The 19,095-nt window shown below is 39.0% G+C and overlaps 1 protein-coding gene across 4 annotated transcripts in view; it reads left to right on the top strand.

The window, feature by feature from the left end:
• Unc5d (unc-5 netrin receptor D) overlaps nucleotides 1-19,095 on the top strand; it is a 559,209-nt gene that overhangs the window by 502,014 nt on the left and 38,100 nt on the right. For all 4 annotated transcript variants that reach the window (XM_090353935.1, XM_090353934.1, XM_090353933.1 and 1 more), the window contains 2 exons: nucleotides 16,463-16,631; nucleotides 18,508-18,735. In XM_090353935.1, coding sequence (XP_090210061.1) covers nucleotides 16,463-16,631; nucleotides 18,508-18,735 — 397 coding nt within the window. The remainder of the gene's footprint in view (nucleotides 1-16,462; nucleotides 16,632-18,507; nucleotides 18,736-19,095) is intronic.

Raw genomic sequence — 19,095 nt, 5'->3', positions numbered from 1 at the left:
AAGAGACTGAGAGATACAGAGAGAAAGAAAGAGAGGGAGAGAGAAAGAGAGAGGGGGGAGAGGGAGGGAGGGCAAGAGAGGGGGAAAGGGAGGGAGCGAGAGGGGGGGAGGGAGGGAGGGAGAGTCAGTTAGACAGACAGACAGACAGACAGACAGACAGACAGACAGACAAAGGAGAGAGGGAGACCAAAACAGAGAAGGGAGTGGGGAGAGATAGAAACAGAGACAAACAGAAATAGACCCAGAGAACAAAAGGAGAGGAAAATAAAAGTTTTATGTTCTCATTTTAAGACCTACTTTTATGGAGAATTTCCCCAAACCATGTCCTTTGCTTTTTTTTTTTTTTTCTCCCTCACACCCCTTGGTCTACAAGCACATCTAAATAAAAATTGCCATCATTTTAATCAAAGCATATTGGAAACTCAGGTGATCTCACAATGGGGAGTGATTAGAGTGGTTTGGGGGGAGTCTTTAATTACAGATGCCATTGACAAGATAACAATGGTTTTGAATGTTGTTAATAGACCTGCATGGAAGGTTCACCTTAATTCAATAAGGGGAAAGTCACTGGATTGTAGATTTGATTGCCCATTGTAAATGGTACCACACACAGTAATTATTTTTATTTGTATGTACCATCTCTTTTATTACTGGTGCTGGAAGTAGAAACAACCTGCCCTATTAAGATATTTAATATATATCATCCTTGCCACTTTGCTTAGTTAGAGCCTAATAAAAATGGCAGGAGAAAACACCAACCCACATGGAGGTTGAGACTACCTCTACATTTCCTACAACTGTCCACACAGCTCAAGGAAAACATGGACAACCAGACTCTTAAATTAGCTTTAACAATAGTAATTTCACAAATGCTATAAGGTTATAAGCAGATACAGGGTTTTTTTTTAAAGAGATTCTGGACACTGACACATGAAGATCATCCAAAATTTAACTGTTTGATGAGATTGTGTGAACAACAGTGGATTAGGAGTAACAGTAGGGAATTAAGACATAATAATAATTTTTAAAACCTGCTGATAGGTAAAATAGTTCCCCAAAAGCTTCATCACAGAAACCTAGATGCATTTATTCCTTTACGGAAGAACGACTTTGGTGTGATTGAAGTGAAAGACATAGAGGAAAGACTATATTCTTCAGGTGAGTCCACTGTAGGGCCTCCTAAGAGGAAGACAAGAACATCTGAGTCAAATGAAAAAAAAAAAAAAAAAAACGGCCAGGCTGCTGACTTGAAGGGTAAGGCCTTGTAGTCAAAGAATGAGGGCAACTCCATACCCTCCTTACCTCCATTCCAAAGCCAGAAGAGGCTTTGAAATAGATTTCACCCTCATACCTGCATCCATTGATCAATGGAAATGTAAGATAAATGTAAGCCAATAAATCTGTGGCATCGGGGTAATGAAAATGAACATAAACCTCAGTTTAGGCTACTTTATATGACTTAGGGTGCTTCCTTTCTAAGGATTTCTCCGGTGCTTCAAAATACAATTATGACTCTGGTCATCATTCTGCTTACAAACTCCAAGTTTGGGCTTGGGGGTGTCAGTTAGCAATGGAACAATTGTCTAGCATGGATGGAGGCATAGGTAAAACCCTCAGCACCCCAATAACTGAGAGATTATGTGCTATATTCTTATTATTTCAGCACCCACCATCACACTTCCCCCGCCATATACACTTTCCACCCCTCAGGAGGCCACAGATCCCAGATCCAGTTCTGCCTCAGAATTGCATGTCTGACTTTTGTCGTGTCCTTCCCCCACATCACCCATCTATAAACAGTGAAAGTTTTAGTTCTGATTACTCTTGAGTTCTTCCCCAATCTGGAATAAAATGGTTGCATAAAACAGGATTTCCATTTCCTCCAGAGAAGGCTTTTTTCCCATTCAAAATGTAAATGAATAAACAACTTACTAGATATTAAAAACTGTCACAGCAGCATGATGCATACATACACTCTCTCCCTCTCCCTCTCCCCTCAGTCTCTTTTACAGGAGCCATCATTTCACTTGTACAAAACAAGCTCCATTCAGGCCCAACACTGCATGAAAGATGAGCCTTAAATTGTGACTAGGAACTGGTGATTTGCACATGATTTGTGATTCCTTTAGTATATTAATTGGTAAACACCCTATGAATGTGTGTGTAAACTAAAACCATTTAACATATGCAAACAGTTTAATCTCTCAGGAGGGTGTTGCTCCAGATTCTGCAGGCTCAGACACACATTCCTCTGCCTATCTCAGTTCCTTCCTAACCCAGCCTCCCTGGCACCATCTCCCTTGTTGAGATCTTATTTATGATAATACCCACATCTTTAAACCCTTTCATAGTAGAGACATACGCTTCTATCCTCAGTGAATTGTCCATGTTGTTTCTTGTAATCATTGCTGTAACTGTTCCTTTCCCTGCCCCAATTGAGTGTGATATAATGACTTTAAGACCTGTGGCATTGTTTCTAGTGTTTCCCAATATCTCATCAACCCTCAACCTGACATTCTTGATCATGTACAGGCAGTTGTTTAGAGGAAGAAGATGTGGGAAACACTCTCTCAGCAGATGAATTTTTTTGTTGTAGGAGCATCTGTCAAGGCACTAACAGTGAGCACTTAAACTTGATCCCATGGGCATTCCAAGTCAGAAGCCTAACCTGTGTCAGAATCCTGATTGGTCACTGTATGAGGCATTACTTTGGGATATTTTTTTGAAAACACACACATACACATACACACACACCCTCCTCAAATACTAGTGAGAAATCTATATTATACATAAAGAATACAAGTCAAACGAGTGTGGTTTCCTCTATTCCAGAAATGATGAAGGAAAATCTTCATGGTGATACCAGGAAGATATGATCACTTGGGGTGGCGGTGGTGGTGTTGGAGGGGGTTGGGGATTTTTTTGTTGTTATTTTGATCTTTTACAGGTCCAGATCTAGAACTTCAACTCAGGACTTTGGTGGCAATGACCCTGAATATTTTTGCTTTTTTTTTTCTTGCTACCATTTGACTCTCTCCTGATTAACTGGAGATGATTCTCACTGATTTACCTTCCTGAATTGGCTTTGAACTGCCATTCTCAAATCTCAGACTCCTAAGTAGCTAGGATTATAAGCATAGCCATCAGTACTCAGACAGAATATAATCTTAAGTAATATGTCCTTGGAATTCTGGGCCTTATCCTAGCTTTAGAACCATTTGAAAGCAAAAAGACATGGTACCTGTTATAACTAAGAGAGATTTGTTCACCTTCACTCTTTTTATTCTATTCTTCCTATCTCCTGATCTCCTTTCCTGAAGTTCTCTTTATTTCTTTCCTTTCTTTTTTTTTTTTTTTTTTGCCAGTACCAGGGCTTGAACTCAAGGCCTGAATGTGAAGCCTAAGTTAATTTTGAAGTTAGATGAACTTCAGGAAAAAGTTATTTTTAAGCAGACCTCACCAGAAAATCATTCAGAACCGACCCCCCACACACACCTAAGAAGGTCACTCTGAAGTAATTCTAAACCAGCAGAGATGGCAGCTTCAAAGAAAATATTAAATTCCAGATAACCCCCCGTGTAAAAGCCACCCCTAGTGATTAAAGGCTCCAGGATAAGATAACCATTGTGATATCCTGACCAGTTGCCCTGTAGCTGGCCCTGCAGTTCCGCAGGTATCCCCTAGCACAAGCCAATCAGTTCATAAAACGTCAACCCTTTGAGCTAACCAATCACTTCTAGCCAAATACCTGCCAACCACTAGCTGCACAAATCAACTTTAAGTATTGTTCGATTTTTCCCGCGGTGTGTTATGATTTGCTCAAATCTGTGACCAAAGTTCCCCAAACCCTATAAAAACCCTGTACATAAGGTAGTCAGGACTCTCAACTTAGACCCTCTGTGTTGGTGTCTGTTGTGAGTCCAGGCTTGAGCTTGCAATAAAGACTCTCGTACTCTTATATCAGATTCAGCTCCTTGATGGTCTTTGGGGACCCCGAAATCTGGCCACAACATGAGCATTTGTCCTTGGGCTTTCTCAAGGCTAGAGCTCTACTACGTGAGCCACAGCACCACTGGCTTTTTCTATGTAAGTGGTACGGAGAATCAAACCCCAGTCTTTGTGCAAGCTAGGCGAGCACTCTACCACTAGGGCAAACTCCCAGCCCCTTGATCTCCTTTTTTCTTAACATACCTGGGGTTCAAAGAGTTAAGGTCATCTTGGCATAGAGTCATGATGCTAGGTTAGATTAATGAAAAAGGCTAGATTTCAGGACCGACTATCTGTGATGTAATTTGCCCAAGGCAGATTTGTAAGTTCTGTTCAGAAAAATAAATTAAAAAATAAGGGTTGGGAGCAAAAAAGTGATAGAGTGCTTGCCTAGCATGCACAAAGACTGGAGTTTGATTCCTCAGTCTCACATATATAGAAAAAGCTGGAAGTGGTGCTGTGGTTCAAGTGGTAGGGCTATAGCATGAGAAAGCCCAAGGTCAATGCTCTGGCCCAGAGTTCAACCTCCAGGACTGGCAATAAATAAATAAATAACACCCAAACCTTTGATTTTTATTCCTAGCAACTTTAGCACTCTAGGTCAAACTTATATGGTTTTAATGAAAAGAAGAAAGTATATGGTAATAGTTCAGTACTTAAGACTTTGTTCTTAGCTGAAAACATAGAGATTGGAGTGTATTACCTTCTGAGCTCTAATTTTTAAGACTACAGCTTCCATCTCTCTGCCTTTTATGTGTGTTCCATTAAAATATGATTTAATTATGTATCGACCCAAGGCCTGACATAGTAAAATTATCATTACTCTCCTGCCTGGATTCCTGAGTGATACTCTGGGTAAAGGTGATCAAGCCTCCATTAATCTGCAATAGAGAACATAAGGAGGAAAACAGGGAATGGTGATTATCTGACACAGCATGGCACACGACAATAAAAGCCTCATCTCAAACAGTGCCATTTTTTTTTTGCTTGAAGAAAATGACGTAGAAGTTTAGCATCAGATCAAGAAATATTAAGTGTGAAAGCAAATGGTGTAGCACAACACTTCCAGACCCACAATTGGCAGTCGCTATGATTCCTCTGACCTTGTTTATCATGAACTTATGTGGGCATGGTTTTGCAGGGAGGTGCAGAGAATGTGCCTGTGGACACGGTGTGGCACCTCTATCTTCCTCCATCTTCCTTCAGAACACATTTCATAAAATAGTCAGTGGCCTGATTGTCCATTTATTTTTAACAGCAGCAACTACTTTAGGACACACTATTGTAAGGACTGACAACAAATTATACACACACACACACACACACACACACGCATGAACGCACAAAAGCCTTGCCTTTCATAAGTTTATAGTAAAGCAAGACACATGTTCATGAGTTACAAAAAATATGATAATTCAGAAAGTACAAGGTTTAACTACTAGGACCTAATCGTACAGAGAAGGGACCAGCCGAGATTCAAGCCTTGCCTCTCAATGCACCTGTACAGGATTCTTTTTAAATTCAGATTAAAGTGATGGAGTACATAGTGAGTAAAAGAAGCTGGTGATAGGATAACTCCTTTCCCAGTCTCAAGGAAGGCAAATACAAGATAGAAAACACTAGGGTGTGAATGGTACAGTCATCAGAAGAAATAGTTACCTGGTATATATTAAACTTAGAATATATTAGAGGGGATCAGAGGGGAAGGCTACATGCTTTCTATAAAATATTCATTTTTTATATATATTTTTATTGTAATTAATAAAAGGGTTACATGATATTTGCCAGATAGAAGGTGCATTAATTCACATACATTGATACCCTTTCACATGTCTTGGTGCCCATTACCCTCCCCCCACCCACCACCCACTCCCCGTATTGGTTTTCCCCCCTTCCCTATCAAGTTTCAGATAACCAAATACAAACAAATTCAATATATCAGATAACAAAGTGAGATACTGTAACAATATGAGATAACCAAGGGGCAGCAAAAGAGATGAGAGATAACATAGTACATTAAGGACAACAATCATTCGTTATATGGCTTTTGTTTCAATATCCTCGAGGTCCTTTCAATTAGCTTCATACTATATGGCCTTATGTATCAAGGTTTTGCTCTATTGCAGATCTGTGCTAGTAGAGCCCAAGGTTTCTACTGATTATGACAAATGAGGGAAACCATTGAGTCTAAGTTTCTTTGAGTCTGGCTTACTTCACTTAATATGATTTTTTCTAAGTCTTTCCATTTCCTAACAAATGGGTCGATGCCATTCTTTCTGACAGCAGCATAGAATTCCATTGTGTACAAATACCACAACTTGTTGATCCACTCATCAACTGAGGGACATCTAGGTTGGTTCCATATCTTTGCTATGGTGAATAATGCTGCAATGAACATTGTTGTGCTAGTGGATTTAGTATGCCCTTGTTTCTGGATGGTTGGGTAAATGCCAAGTAGTGGAATTACTGGGTCATAGGGGAGTTCTATGTTTAGCCTTTTGAGGTACTGCCATACTGCTTTCCATAGTGGTTGAATGAGTTTGCACTCCCACCAACAGTGTAGTAGTGATCCCTCCTGGCCACATCCCCTCCAGCATCTGTTATTATTCGTTTTCCTGATCCTGGCCATTCTAACTGGAGTGAGGTAGAATCTTAGAGTTGTTTTGATTTGCATTTCTTTTATGACCAGAGATGTGGAGCATTTCTTCATGTGTCTATAGAACATTTTTGTTTCTTCTTCAGAAAAGATTCTCTTTAAGTCTTTGGCCAATTTTTTAATGGGATGGTTGTTAATTTGGAGATTAGTTTTGGAGTGATTCAATTTTTTGAGTTCTTGATATATTTTAGATATGAAGCCTTTGTCTGTTGTTTGGTTGGTGAAGATCTTCTCCCACTCTGTAGGCTTCCTAATTAATTTACTAGCTATGTCCTTTGCCATACAAAAGCTCTGCAGTTTAATGCAGTCCCACTTATCCAGCCTTTCTTTGATTTGTTGTGATTCTTGGTCCTTATTAAGGAAGTTTCAACCTGTGCCAAGGAGACCTAGTGTATCTCCTCTTCCTTCTTGTAAAGTTTTCAGAGTGTCAGCTTTTACCTCCAGGTCTTTGATCCATTTGGAGTTAATTCTAGTGCAGGGTGACAAAGAAGGATCCAACTTTAGTTTTCTGCAGGTGCTTAGCCAGTTCTGCCAGCACAAGTTGTTGAAGAGGCTGTCTTTCTTCCATTCTATTTTTTTGGCTCCCTTGTCAAAGATTAGGTGGCCATAGGTCTGTGGTTTAATATCTGGGTCCTCAGTTCTATTCCATTGATCTTCAAGCCTGTTCTTGTGCCAGTACCAAGCTGTTTTGAGAATTATAGCCGTGTAATAGAGTCTAAAGTTTGGAGTTGAAATTCCTCCTGCGCTGTTCTTTCTGCTAAGAAGTGTTTTTGCTATACGGGGTCTTTTATTATTCCATATGAAATTTTGAATTGCCTCTTCTATTTCTTTAAAGAATGCCATTGGGATATTGATAGGTATTGCGTTGAATTTGTAGATAGCCCTTGGCAAGATTGTCATTTTCACAATGTTGATTCTTCCAATCCAGGAGCATGGGAGGTTTTTCCATTTCCTTAGTTCTGCTTTAATTTCCTTTTTTAGGGTTTTAAAGTTTTCATCAAAAAGGTCCTTTACATTCTTAGTTTAGCTAATTCCTAGGTACTTTATTTTCTTTGAGGCTATTGTGAAAGGAGTTTCTTTCCTGATTATTGCCTCGTTTTTCTCACTGTTGGCGTAAAGGAAGGCAGTTGATTTTTGAGGGTTGATTTTATAGCCTGCTACTCTTCCAAAGTTTTGAATCAGCTCAAGAAGCTTGGGAGTAGAGTCTATAGGATTCTTTAAATACAGAATCATGTCATCTGCAAAGAGGGATAGATTTATTTCCTCTTTCCCTACTTGGATCCCCTTTATGCTTGCTTCTTGCCTTATTGCACTGGCTAGGAATTCTAGTACTATGTTAAAGAGTAGTGGGGAGAGTGGGCATCCTTGTCTCGTTCCTGATTTTAGAGGGAATGGCTTTAGATTTTCACCATTAAGTGTAATACTAGCAGTGGGTTTCTCATATACAGCCTTTATTACATTGGGGAATGTTCCATGGATTCCTAGTTTCTCCAGAGCTTTTAACATAAAGGGGTGTTGGATCTTGTCAAATGCCTTTTCTGCATCTATTGAGACAATCATGTGATTTTTGTCCTTGCTCCTGTTGATGGCTTGAATTATATTAATTGATTTGCGTATGTTGAACCAGCTTTGCCTTCCTGTGATGAATCCAGTTTGATCATAGTGTATAATTTTTTTGATGGGTTGTTGTAGACAGTTGGCCAGTGTTTCATTGAGAAGTTTTGCATTGATGTTCATCAAAGAAATAGGTCTAAAGTTCTCTTTCTTTGATGAATCTCTGTCTGGTTTGGGAATGAGGGTTATACTGGCTTCATAGAATGAGTTTGGTAAAGAACCTTCATTTTCAATTTCTTTGAAGAGCTTGAGGAGCATTGGTGTGAGCTCTGCTTTGAAGACCTTATAGAATTCAGCTGTGAATCCATCTGGCCCTGGGCTTTTTTTAGGTGGAAGTTCTCTTATTGCCATTTCTATTTCAGAGCTTGAAATAGGCCTGTTGAGTTGGGTTAACTCTTCTTGGTTCAGTGTGGGTATGTTAATATTGTCTAGGAATTCCTCCATTTCTTCTAGATTCTCAAATTTGTTGGTGTAAATCTACAAAATATTCAAAACAAGTCAAATACTGACTTATTAGACAGTTGGACCTTGTTGATGTCATGGGAAGAATTATAGGGGAAAATTCTCCTCAGATCTTTTTATTTTTTTATTTTTCATTTTCTTTTTTATTATCAATATATTGAGGGGTTACAGTTACATTTGCCAGATAATAGGTGCATTACTTCTCACATATTGACACCCTTTCTTATGTTTTTGTCCCCATTTCTTCCCTCCACCCCCTCCCAATTATCTTGTTTTCCCCCTTACCCCTTCTTATTTCAAATAAACAAATAAACTTATATACAATATACCGGGTAGCAAAGTCAGATACAGAAACAATATGAGATTAACCAAAGGGCAACAAAGGAGAAGAGAAATAACATAGTACATTTAGAAAAACAATCACTCAAGGTAACGCTTTTGTTTCCATATCCTAGAGATCTTTTCATTTAGTTTCATCCTATATGACCTTCTGAATCTACATTCTGCACTACTGTAATCCTCAGTTAGTAGAATCCTAGATGTGTACTAATTATTACAAATGAGGGAAACCATTCAGACTATGTTCCTTTGAGTCTGGCTTATTTCACTTAATATGATTTTTTCTAAGTCTTTCCATTTTCTTACAAATGGAGCAATGTCATTCTTTCTGACAGCAGCATAGAATTCCAATCTGTATAAATACCACATCTTGTTGATCCACTCATCCACTGAGGGACATCTGGGTTCTTTCCATATCTTTGCTATAATAAATAGTGCTGCAGTGAACACCATTGTGCTAGTGGCTTTAATATGTCCTTGTTTCTGAATATTTGGGTAAATGCCAAGGAGTGAAATTGCTTGGTCATAGGGGAGCTCTATGTTTAGTCTTTTGAGGAACTTCCATACTGCTTTCCAGAGTGTTTGAATGAGTTTGCAGTCCCATCAACGGTGTAGTAGTGATCCCTCCTGGCCACATCCCTGCTAGCATCTGTTATTAGATTTCTTGATCATGGCCATTTTAACTCAAAGTTGTTTTGATTTGCCCGAGATGTTGAGCATTTCTTCATGTGTCTATAGGTCATTCTTATTTCTTCTTCAGAGAAGACTAAGTCTTTGGCCCATCTTTTAATGGGTTGGTTGTTTCTTTGATTTGTTTTGGAGAGATTCAATTTTTTTAGGTGTAGATATATTTTTGATATGATCCCCTTGTCTGTTGTATGGTTAATGAAGATCTTCTCCCACTCTCTGGGATTTTTATTTAACTTGTTAGCTATGTCCCTTGTCATACAGAAACTCTGCATTTTAATGCAGTCCCATTTGTCCAAACTTACCTTAATTTGTTATGTTTCTGGGTCTTTATTACAAAAATTTCAACCTGTGCTAAGGAGACCTAGTGTATCTCCTGTTCCTTCTTGTAAAGTTTTCAGTGTATCTGCTTTTACGTTTAGGTCTTTGATCCATTTGGAATTAATCCTGGTGCAGGGTGACATAAAAGGAACCAAATTTAGTTTTCTTTTTTTTCATATATTTTTTATTATAACTAATAGAAGGGTTACATTATATTCGCCAGATAGAAGGTGCATTACTTCACATACATTGATACCCTTTCTCATGTCTTGGTCCCCATTTCCCTCCCCCCATCCCTACCCCTCTTCCCTATCCAATTTCAAATAACCAAAATACAAATATATCCAACTTTAGTTTTCTGCAGGTGCTTAACTAGTTCTGCCAGCACCACTTGTTGAAGAGTCTGTCTTTCTTCCATTCTATTTTTTTGCCTTCCTTATCAAAGATTAGGTGGCCATAGGTCTGCAGGTTGATTTCTAGGTCTTCAGTTCTATTCCATTGGTCCTCAGACCTGTTCTTGTGCCAATACCAAGCTGTTTTGGTCATGATAGCTCTGTAATAGAGTCTAAAGTTTGGTATTGATATACCTTCTGTGTTGTTCTTTCTGCTAATTCTCCTTGAATCTTGAGTCTTCACTCATTCATTTACCAAGTAATCCAGTTAATTTATTTGGCTGTTTGTTTACTTTCTTATGGGAGGTGCTACCAATGCAGGGGGGCAGGAAGATCCCACACCCAGGGCCCTCATCTCCCTAACCCTGCCTCTGGTGATCCACAGCTGGGAGGGCAACAAGCTTCTGTCACTTAGTCATCCATCAAGGCCAGCTGGTCATGGGACACACTCCCTCTCAGGCTCAATTTCCTCACATTGGGTCAGTTAGGCTCCTGTTCAAGCCCTGTATCATATGCTGCATGGAGGAAGAGAGCTGTATGATACATGTGTGGCCGGTGTACAACAATGATGTGTATTGGACCTTTGTCTGTTTACGTGGGGTTTTCTTTTGACACTAAAGATTAAACTCCAGATCTTGCAAATGCTGTGCAAACATTGAGCTGAATCCATAGTCATTGAGTGTGTGTGTGTGTGTGTGTGTGTGTGTGTGTGTGTGTGTGTATGTGCATGTGCACCTGCTGTTCATAGATAGAACACTACCATTTGAGCCAGGCCTCCATTTCTACCTTACTGCTGGTTAATTGAAGAATCTCTTGGATTTATCTACTCGTGCTGGTTTCAAACCTTTTTCTTCAACTCTTACCCTAGTATTAGAAGTAGCTAGTATTAAAAGTAGCTATTAGAAGTAGCTATTAGAAGTAGTATTAGAAGTAGCTAGTATTAGAAGTGTGAACCACTAGTACCCAGCTACAGTTGGCTATTAAATTATGGTTTTAGCATTTGTTAGCTTTGTTGGTGGGTGTCAGTTGGCAGTAAGACAAAGGGCCTGAGAGAGCTGAAGCAGGAGCATCCTCCAGGAAGACTCAGGCTCCAAAGCAGCTTGGGCAACTTCTATTCCTCCAGGCTAGGCTGAGCTGCCATTCTTCCTGGATGACTGAGTTGAAGACAGACTGGGAAGCAAGGACAAAGTCAAGCAGGTCAATGTCACTGCCAGGTCGCCTCAGATTCCCCACAGCACATGTTCCTGAGGCCTTGGAAATTTTATTAAAGTACATATTGATACCATGACAACTTCTTGAGTAAATTAGGTGTCTCTGGTAGTAGCATTACTATAGAAATAAGACCTGTCCCTTAAATTTGGACTCATTTCAAATTATAGGAATTTTGATATGCATATACAAATGTGAATATTTGTATATAAGAATTAAATAAATGGTGAGTAATGAAAAAGTACAAAAAGCCTTATAGGAGAAGGCTCTTCAATCAACAGGTAAATTATACAACATGCAGGTAAATCATATGATGATGTGCTAGCAAAGCTAACATTACTATTTTGTGTGTGTATGCATGTATGTGCATGTGTATATGTGCATTATACAACATGCAGGTAAATCATATGATGATGTGCTAGCAAAGCTAACATTACTATTTTGTGTGTGTATGCATGTATGTGCATATGTGTATGTGCATGTACACTTGCCTACAACCATGCTTTTACTCAGGACATCTTACACTTGCCTAGCTATTTTACACAAGGCTGGCACTATAGTACTTGAACTCTAACTTTACTTCTGGCTATGTGCTGGTTAATTGAAGATAATAATCTTACATACTTTTCTGACCAAAATGGCTTTTAACTGTGTTCCTCAGATCTCAGCCTCATGAGTGGGGAGGATTACAGCTGTGAGCTATCAGTGCCCAACATTCACAGTAATTATTAAGTCACTGGCAATTACAAAGAAATGTATTGCCTTTCTTTTTTCCAGAAGGACATATATATTGCTTTGCCATATACTATATATTATGTGATAAAATTTAAATGACATCTCTACTCTCTTCAAATTATTCTTGATCATACCTCGCTAAAGTTCTCTCTTCCTATCCTCTGTCCTGAATCTGTAACTACACTTGAGCCACAGTCTTGGCTCCCATTTCTCCTTGGAAATCCAGAAGAGTTTGGAAGGGTCTGGGAGCACGGCTTAGTGCTAGAGTGCTTGCCTAGAATGCATGAAGCCCTGGGTTCGATTCCGCAGTAACACACACACAGAAAAAAGGTGCCATGACCCAAGTGGTAGAGCACTAGCTTTTGAAAAAGCACAAGGACAGTGCCTAGGCCCTCAGTTGAAGCCCCTGGCAGTAATGACAAATAAAAAGAAAAGAAAAAAGAAGAAAAAGGAGCTAGGAACTTGGCCAGAAACTTCCAGATGCTAACAGAAAAAAAGATAAACAACAACAAAAAAACATGGGACAATCTGGGCACAGACAGAAGTAGGATGGGAGCAGAAATTTAGGATTTTTTTTTTAAATAATTCATCCTTGATTGACTTGTGTGTGACCTTATGCAGCTAACACCTGCCTCCACAGGTGTGTGAAGGGCTTTAATTAATACTTGGAAAACCTCCTGAGCGCTAGAGACGCACAGTGGCAGAAAAGGGCAAAATTGTATTAATCGTTGGTAAAAATTGAAATATTAAGTTTGGTTCATTCACCACACAGAAACCTGCACCCTCAAACTATTTACGTTAAAAAAAATAGCTATCAAATGCCTAATATCCGCTTAGTGCAGAACTTCTCCCTCCTCCTCCTCCTCCTCTTCCTTCTTTTTTCCAGTCCTGGGGATTTAACTCTACAGGCTCTGCAGGGCTTGAGCACTGTCCTTGAACCTGTTTGTCTGGTTTTTTTTTTGTTGTTATTGTTTTTTTTTTTTTTCATCAAGACTAGAGTTCTGCTACTTGAGCCACAGCACAACTTCTGGCTTTTTTTTCCATGTATGTGGTACCTAGGAATAGAGCCCAGGTCTTTATGCATGCTAGGCAAGCACTCTTACCACTAGGCCAAACTCCCGGTCCTCCTTGCTCTTCTTGATACTCAGTAATAAACCCTGCATCTGGGTCCTGGTGCTGCTCATGTTATGAAGGAGTCTTGCTATTCACGAGTGTGAGGGTTCATCTAATTAGCTGATCTCAGTTCATTTGGCATTAAATAATTCCCCAAATTCCCATATGTTTGAACAATATGTTCAACTAGGGGGATGATTCTCTGAAAGCAATTAAATAGTTCTTTTAGGAGAGCTTGTCATTGGTCAGTTACAAGCATCCCTGCTATTCCTTTCCGTGATGAATACATGCAGCAATTAGAAGGAAACTACTTAACCTGCTCTAAAGGCAGCTAGCTGTCAACCATCCACCTGCAGGCTGCACCATGTAAACCAGTGCTCACTTGGGTTTTACCTAAAAAATAAATAAACCTTGAGTATATTCTTCTAGACATTTTATAAATTGTTTGCTACTGTTAATACACTGTTCTGAAATCCCCTATCTGCTCCAAGGTAAATGCAAATGTATTTCAGCTAATACATTTTTTGTTTACACAGAAAGAATTGTCAACCTTGGGTCTCTGGAACAAAGAACTGGTGTTTGGTTTTTTGTTTATGCTTTTGTCTTTCATGGTTACTGGGGTTTTAATTCAGAGCTTTATGTTTACTGTACCACTTGAGGCATACTCCCAAGTTTTTTTTTGTTGGTTTGTTATCTTGCTTCAGAGTCTCAATTTGTTCCTGGTGGGCTGCCACAGACATAATCCTCCTATCTAGGCCTCCTGTGAAATTAAGATTACAGAAATGCCAATTCAAACTATCTCTATTCAGTTACATATACTGACGTTAATGCAGCAGCAAAATTTTAGGTCATATACTCAAGTGTGCCTGAACAAAAAACTTGAGAGAGATTAGGGGATATCAACAAATACAATTCAGAAATTAATAATTTGTGAGACATACTCAGAGATTACTGCTTATAGGAGATCAGAGAACACATATCTAAAGCAAGATTGCATTTTTTTTGCCAGTCCTGGGCTTGAGCTCAGGGCCTGAGCACTGTCTTTGGACTTTCTCAAGGTGAGAGCTCTACCACTTGAGCCTCAGCACCATTTCCAGCTTTTTTCTATGTATGTGGTACCGAGGAATCGGACCCAGGTCTTTGTGCATGCTAGGCAAGCACTCTACCACTAGGCCAAACTCCCGGCCCCTAAGATTGCATTTTTATGTTGGCTAAGGGTTTGCTGTTTGCATCCAGGATGATACGTTGAAGTGCCCTTCCTAGATGGAACAAAAGAGCTTTTAGTAATAGCACCAATCCTCCATCTCATATGCTGTTGCTCAGCTCATACACTGCTGTATTGACTGTATGCAATAACGTCATATTTCTTACAAGTGAAAATCTAGCAAACAAATGAAAGTTCAATTAGTTTATTCAATCACACATAGGTGGTTTGAGGACAATTTTGTGTTCTCAGTTATTTTTCACTGATTCTGTTCTAGAAACTCACTCTCCTTACTGCTGGTTAGCAGAGATTAAAATCAAAAGTCAAGTACTGGCAGAGCTCAATGGCAGAGCAATGGTCTACTATGTATGAGCCCTGGGTTCCATTCTCAGCACTGCAAAAACAGAGAGAAAAATAGGGGGAAAAAGTAAAAAAAAAATGAAAAAGGTGGCAAGCAAGTAAGCAGGTGTTATTATTTCTTTACTTAAGTTTATTTCCTTTTCTCTTTCGTGGCTGAAGTTCCACTGTAAATTATACACAATACAGAAAAGTACAAACACAAGGGCAAGGTGGAATGATTTTAAAGTTAGATGTGAATAGGGAAAAGTTGAAATATATATATATGATTATTATGCATATTTGTAGCTCTCTACTGTGTGATCACTATATAACTTACATAAGTATATGTGAGCAGGAGATAAATGTTTTCAAAATCATAATAAACATATGTATTTGTTATATATTTGAAATTTCATTTTGTTTCAGAATAAATTATTATCATTTATAAGCACTAAAAATAAGTATTGCTGAGTAAATTGTTGGCAAAAAGTAATAGGAAGATAATAAGACTACCAGTTCAGTCATTTCTATAAAGTTCTTGCTGTTTGTGATGGACAGGTCATCAGTGAGAATAAGGATTCAAACTGGGCACCGGCCCATAATCCTAGCTACTCAGGAGGATGAGATCTGGGGATTGTGGTTTGAAGCCAGCTTGAGTGTAAAAGTCCATGAGAATCTTATTTCCAATAAGCTACTCAGGAAAGGTCAGAAGTGGCACCATGGCTCAAGTGATAGAGCTCTAGCCTTGACCAAAAGAAACTCAGGGGCAGAGCCCAGCCCAGGTTCACAATATAAGCCCCAAAGTTGAATAATAAGAACAATAATAATAATAATAATGATTCAACCAGTGTCAATAGCTCATGTCTATAATCCTACCCACTCAGAAGATAGATATCTGAGAATTGTGGTTGGAAACGAACTAGAATACACAAATCCTGAAAATTCTATGTCAAATTAAGCAGTCCAAAGCCAAAATCAGAAATGTAATTCAAGTGGTAGAACACCAGCTCTGAGAGAAAAAGAAAAAAAAAAACAACTAAGAGCTCAAGACCAGGAATTTAAACCTCAGTGCAAAATAATCAATTCAGTCAATTCATTAATCAATATGGATCCAGCAGCTGGTATTTGACTCACCAGCCAAGATTTGAGTTCTCAGTTTTCAAGGAAGCATTGGTTAGCCAAAACCTAGATTTGCAATTGGGACCTCAAACCTGTCCGCGTGCCAGAGCAGCTTGGGGGTAAGGCGTATTTGTCACACCTGCTCTTTGCAAGTCACCTACTCTTCAGAGAGGATTCCTGGAAAGAGATTGCCTGCTGTATGAAAAACCCCAAACTAACTAAATTTGCTTTCCCTATTTTTCAACTTTTGCTGCCTCTGGCTCTTATCTGGTCCGGCCTGTGAAGCCTGCAGTCAGATGGGCCTGAGGTCCTGCTGAGCCCCGAAGTCACCTGTGGTCCTTTTGACACAATTGTCACCACACCCTTCGCACTGACCATTCCCCACTGCGCAGATGTGAGCTCTGAGCACTGGAATATCCACTTGAAGAAGAGAACACAGCAGGGAAAATGGGAGGTAAGGCCTTGTCATTCCATCTTAAAGAGTGGCATCTGAACTCTACTGATGGATAGATCTGACCTTAATACCAATCTTAAATACACTAAGTCAGCTGTAACATTTTTGGCCATTTCCTTGTTGGCAAGTAGTTGTTGCACGCATGCTACTTCAAAGTATCCATCTTTGATTCTCAAAATAATGGAGAGAAGCAGGCGCTGGTGGCTCACACTTGTAATCATAGCGGCTTGGGAAGCTGAGATCTGAGGATTACTATTTAAAGCTAAGCCAGAAAGGAAAGTCTGTGAAACTCTTATCTCCAATAAGCTAAGAAAGAAAGAAAGAAGGAAAGAAAGAAAGAAAGAAAGAAAGAAAGAAAGAAAGAAAGAAAGAAGGAAGGAAAGAAGGAAAGAAAGAAAGAAAGAAAGAAAGAAAGAAAGAAAGAAAGACAAAAAAGAAAGAAAGACAAAAAAGAAAGATATACCAGAGCTCTCTAGTGTTTGGAAGGCAGTTGTAACAACCCACATAGACCCTCCTTTCCTACACTGTTAACATTTGGTGGACATGAGGAGGAAGGTCCAGCAGATAGAAATCTGTCTCCAGGTAAAAATCCATATCTGTGTCACATCCTGGGGTCTATAATATAGAGCTAGATTTAAATATCCAGACACATAGTAAGTAAATAATATGAGTGTGGGGAAATACTGAACGCAGTGGTGATTATCACTGGGGTCTATTTATTTCCCTCTGTCTGTGAGTAAATAAAGTACAGAGGCAAGAAAAGAGCAAAAGCGCCCAGAATAGGAGGCTCAACGCCAGGGTGACAATTCAGCAATGCAAAGACTACAGTTGAATTACTGTTTGAAGGGAAAGCTCTGATTTGTCTCTCTGATAGGAATTCCTTTATGTCCTTCTGAAGTGAGTTTGCATGAAAGCAGGTGAATTATCTTGTTAGAACACAATGACCAGCACCAGTCAATCCTGGGATTTTGCCTCCCAGGAGTGTCTCAGGCCCAAAGAAGTAAAACAAATATTGTTTTTCTTAAGGAAAGAAAGTTCCCTGATTTGGGGATGGATTATACTTACCCTCTCCAGGTAGGTCTCAAAGCTGGTCTATTTCTTTTTACCAGAATGCAGCCTGCTGTTTGTTCGGCCTGGGTCCTATGACAGGCAGGTTTCTTGGACATGCTGTTCTTAGACACGGCCATGTTTTAGTCTTTTTCCCAATATGTTTTACATTGCCTTGTTGTTTTTTTTTTAATTTCATTTCTTTTTCTTTCTTTCTTTTTTTTTTTTTTTACTATTTTTTTCTTCACGGCATTTCTGCACAATCTCCTATATCCAGATGGTGTTATATTCGTGCTCCACCAAATCGGTTGCACATACCTACGTTCTTATCAGAGAGGGGAAAATATTCAAGCACATCATTTATTTAATAGTTCTGTGTGAATGATTTCAGTAGGATGAAAGAGGATAAAATGAGGGCAAATAAATATTACCTTAAGGATATTTCTAGAGGTTTTCAGAAATGGATCTTTGTCAGAGAATAAAAAGACTGAAATAAAGTAAGTGCTCTTATTGAGGTTAATATTTACCATTTGATTAAACCAGGCATTGAACAATTAATGAGAAGTGGAACTTTCAAAGCACGTTTTTGGTATTATTACCTATAAAAGGAGAATTGTAGCACACTGAACATAACCATTTCTTGGATTCTTGAGTTCTTGATATAAGCAATTATCTCTATAGAAGAGAAATATTTAACATCAAGATAATTGAGTCAATGAAAATATTCTTGGGAACATCATAATCCTTTATGCTTATTTATGGCCTCATCTAGTGTTATGTACCATCCTATTTCCAGACTGAGAGAATGTAACCTATCTTTTCCCAATAGGAAGTAATGTCAGTGGAGGATGAATCCACATCCTGTTACTGTCTTCTGGACCCGTTTGCGTGCCATGTGCTGCTTGATAGCTTTGGGACGTATGCCCTCACTGGAGAGCCAATCACAGACTGTGCAGTGAAGCAGCTCAAGGTGGCTGTCTTTGGATGCATGTCTTGTAACTCCTTGGATTACAACTTGAGGGTTTACTGTGTGGACAATACCCCTTGTGCATTTCAGGTCAGTGTTTTCTCTCTTATTCTTCTCTTGATATCTTGAAGGGGAGGACTTCCCAAACATAAATATTCATAGAAGATTCTTGGTAAGGTTTTGGGGAAAACCAACTCTTACTATTGCTGTGACCAGCAAACATGTCTTGAAGTTTGAGCCAAGTAATTGTAGGTTTAATAATGAAAGAGTGACAAAATATTTGATGCTCAAGAAGAGACAAGAATGAAAGGAAAGTACATAGAGAATAGACAGTGTTCTCCACTATCTATTAAATTATAAAACTGAATGGAAGTTCAGTCCTCACTCAGGAAGAAGCTGTAAATATGACATAGGATTTAGAGAAGAGTTGTTGAGAATCTTTTGCAAATA

This window comes from Megascapheus bottae, chromosome 20 (assembly GCF_031878675.1).
Source record: "Megascapheus bottae isolate mThoBot1 chromosome 20, mThoBot2.hap1, whole genome shotgun sequence".
In the NCBI taxonomy this organism is placed as follows: Eukaryota; Metazoa; Chordata; class Mammalia; order Rodentia; family Geomyidae; genus Megascapheus; species Megascapheus bottae.
Note: the sequence above shows the minus strand (reverse complement) of the source record. Positions and strands in the feature narration are given on the sequence as shown.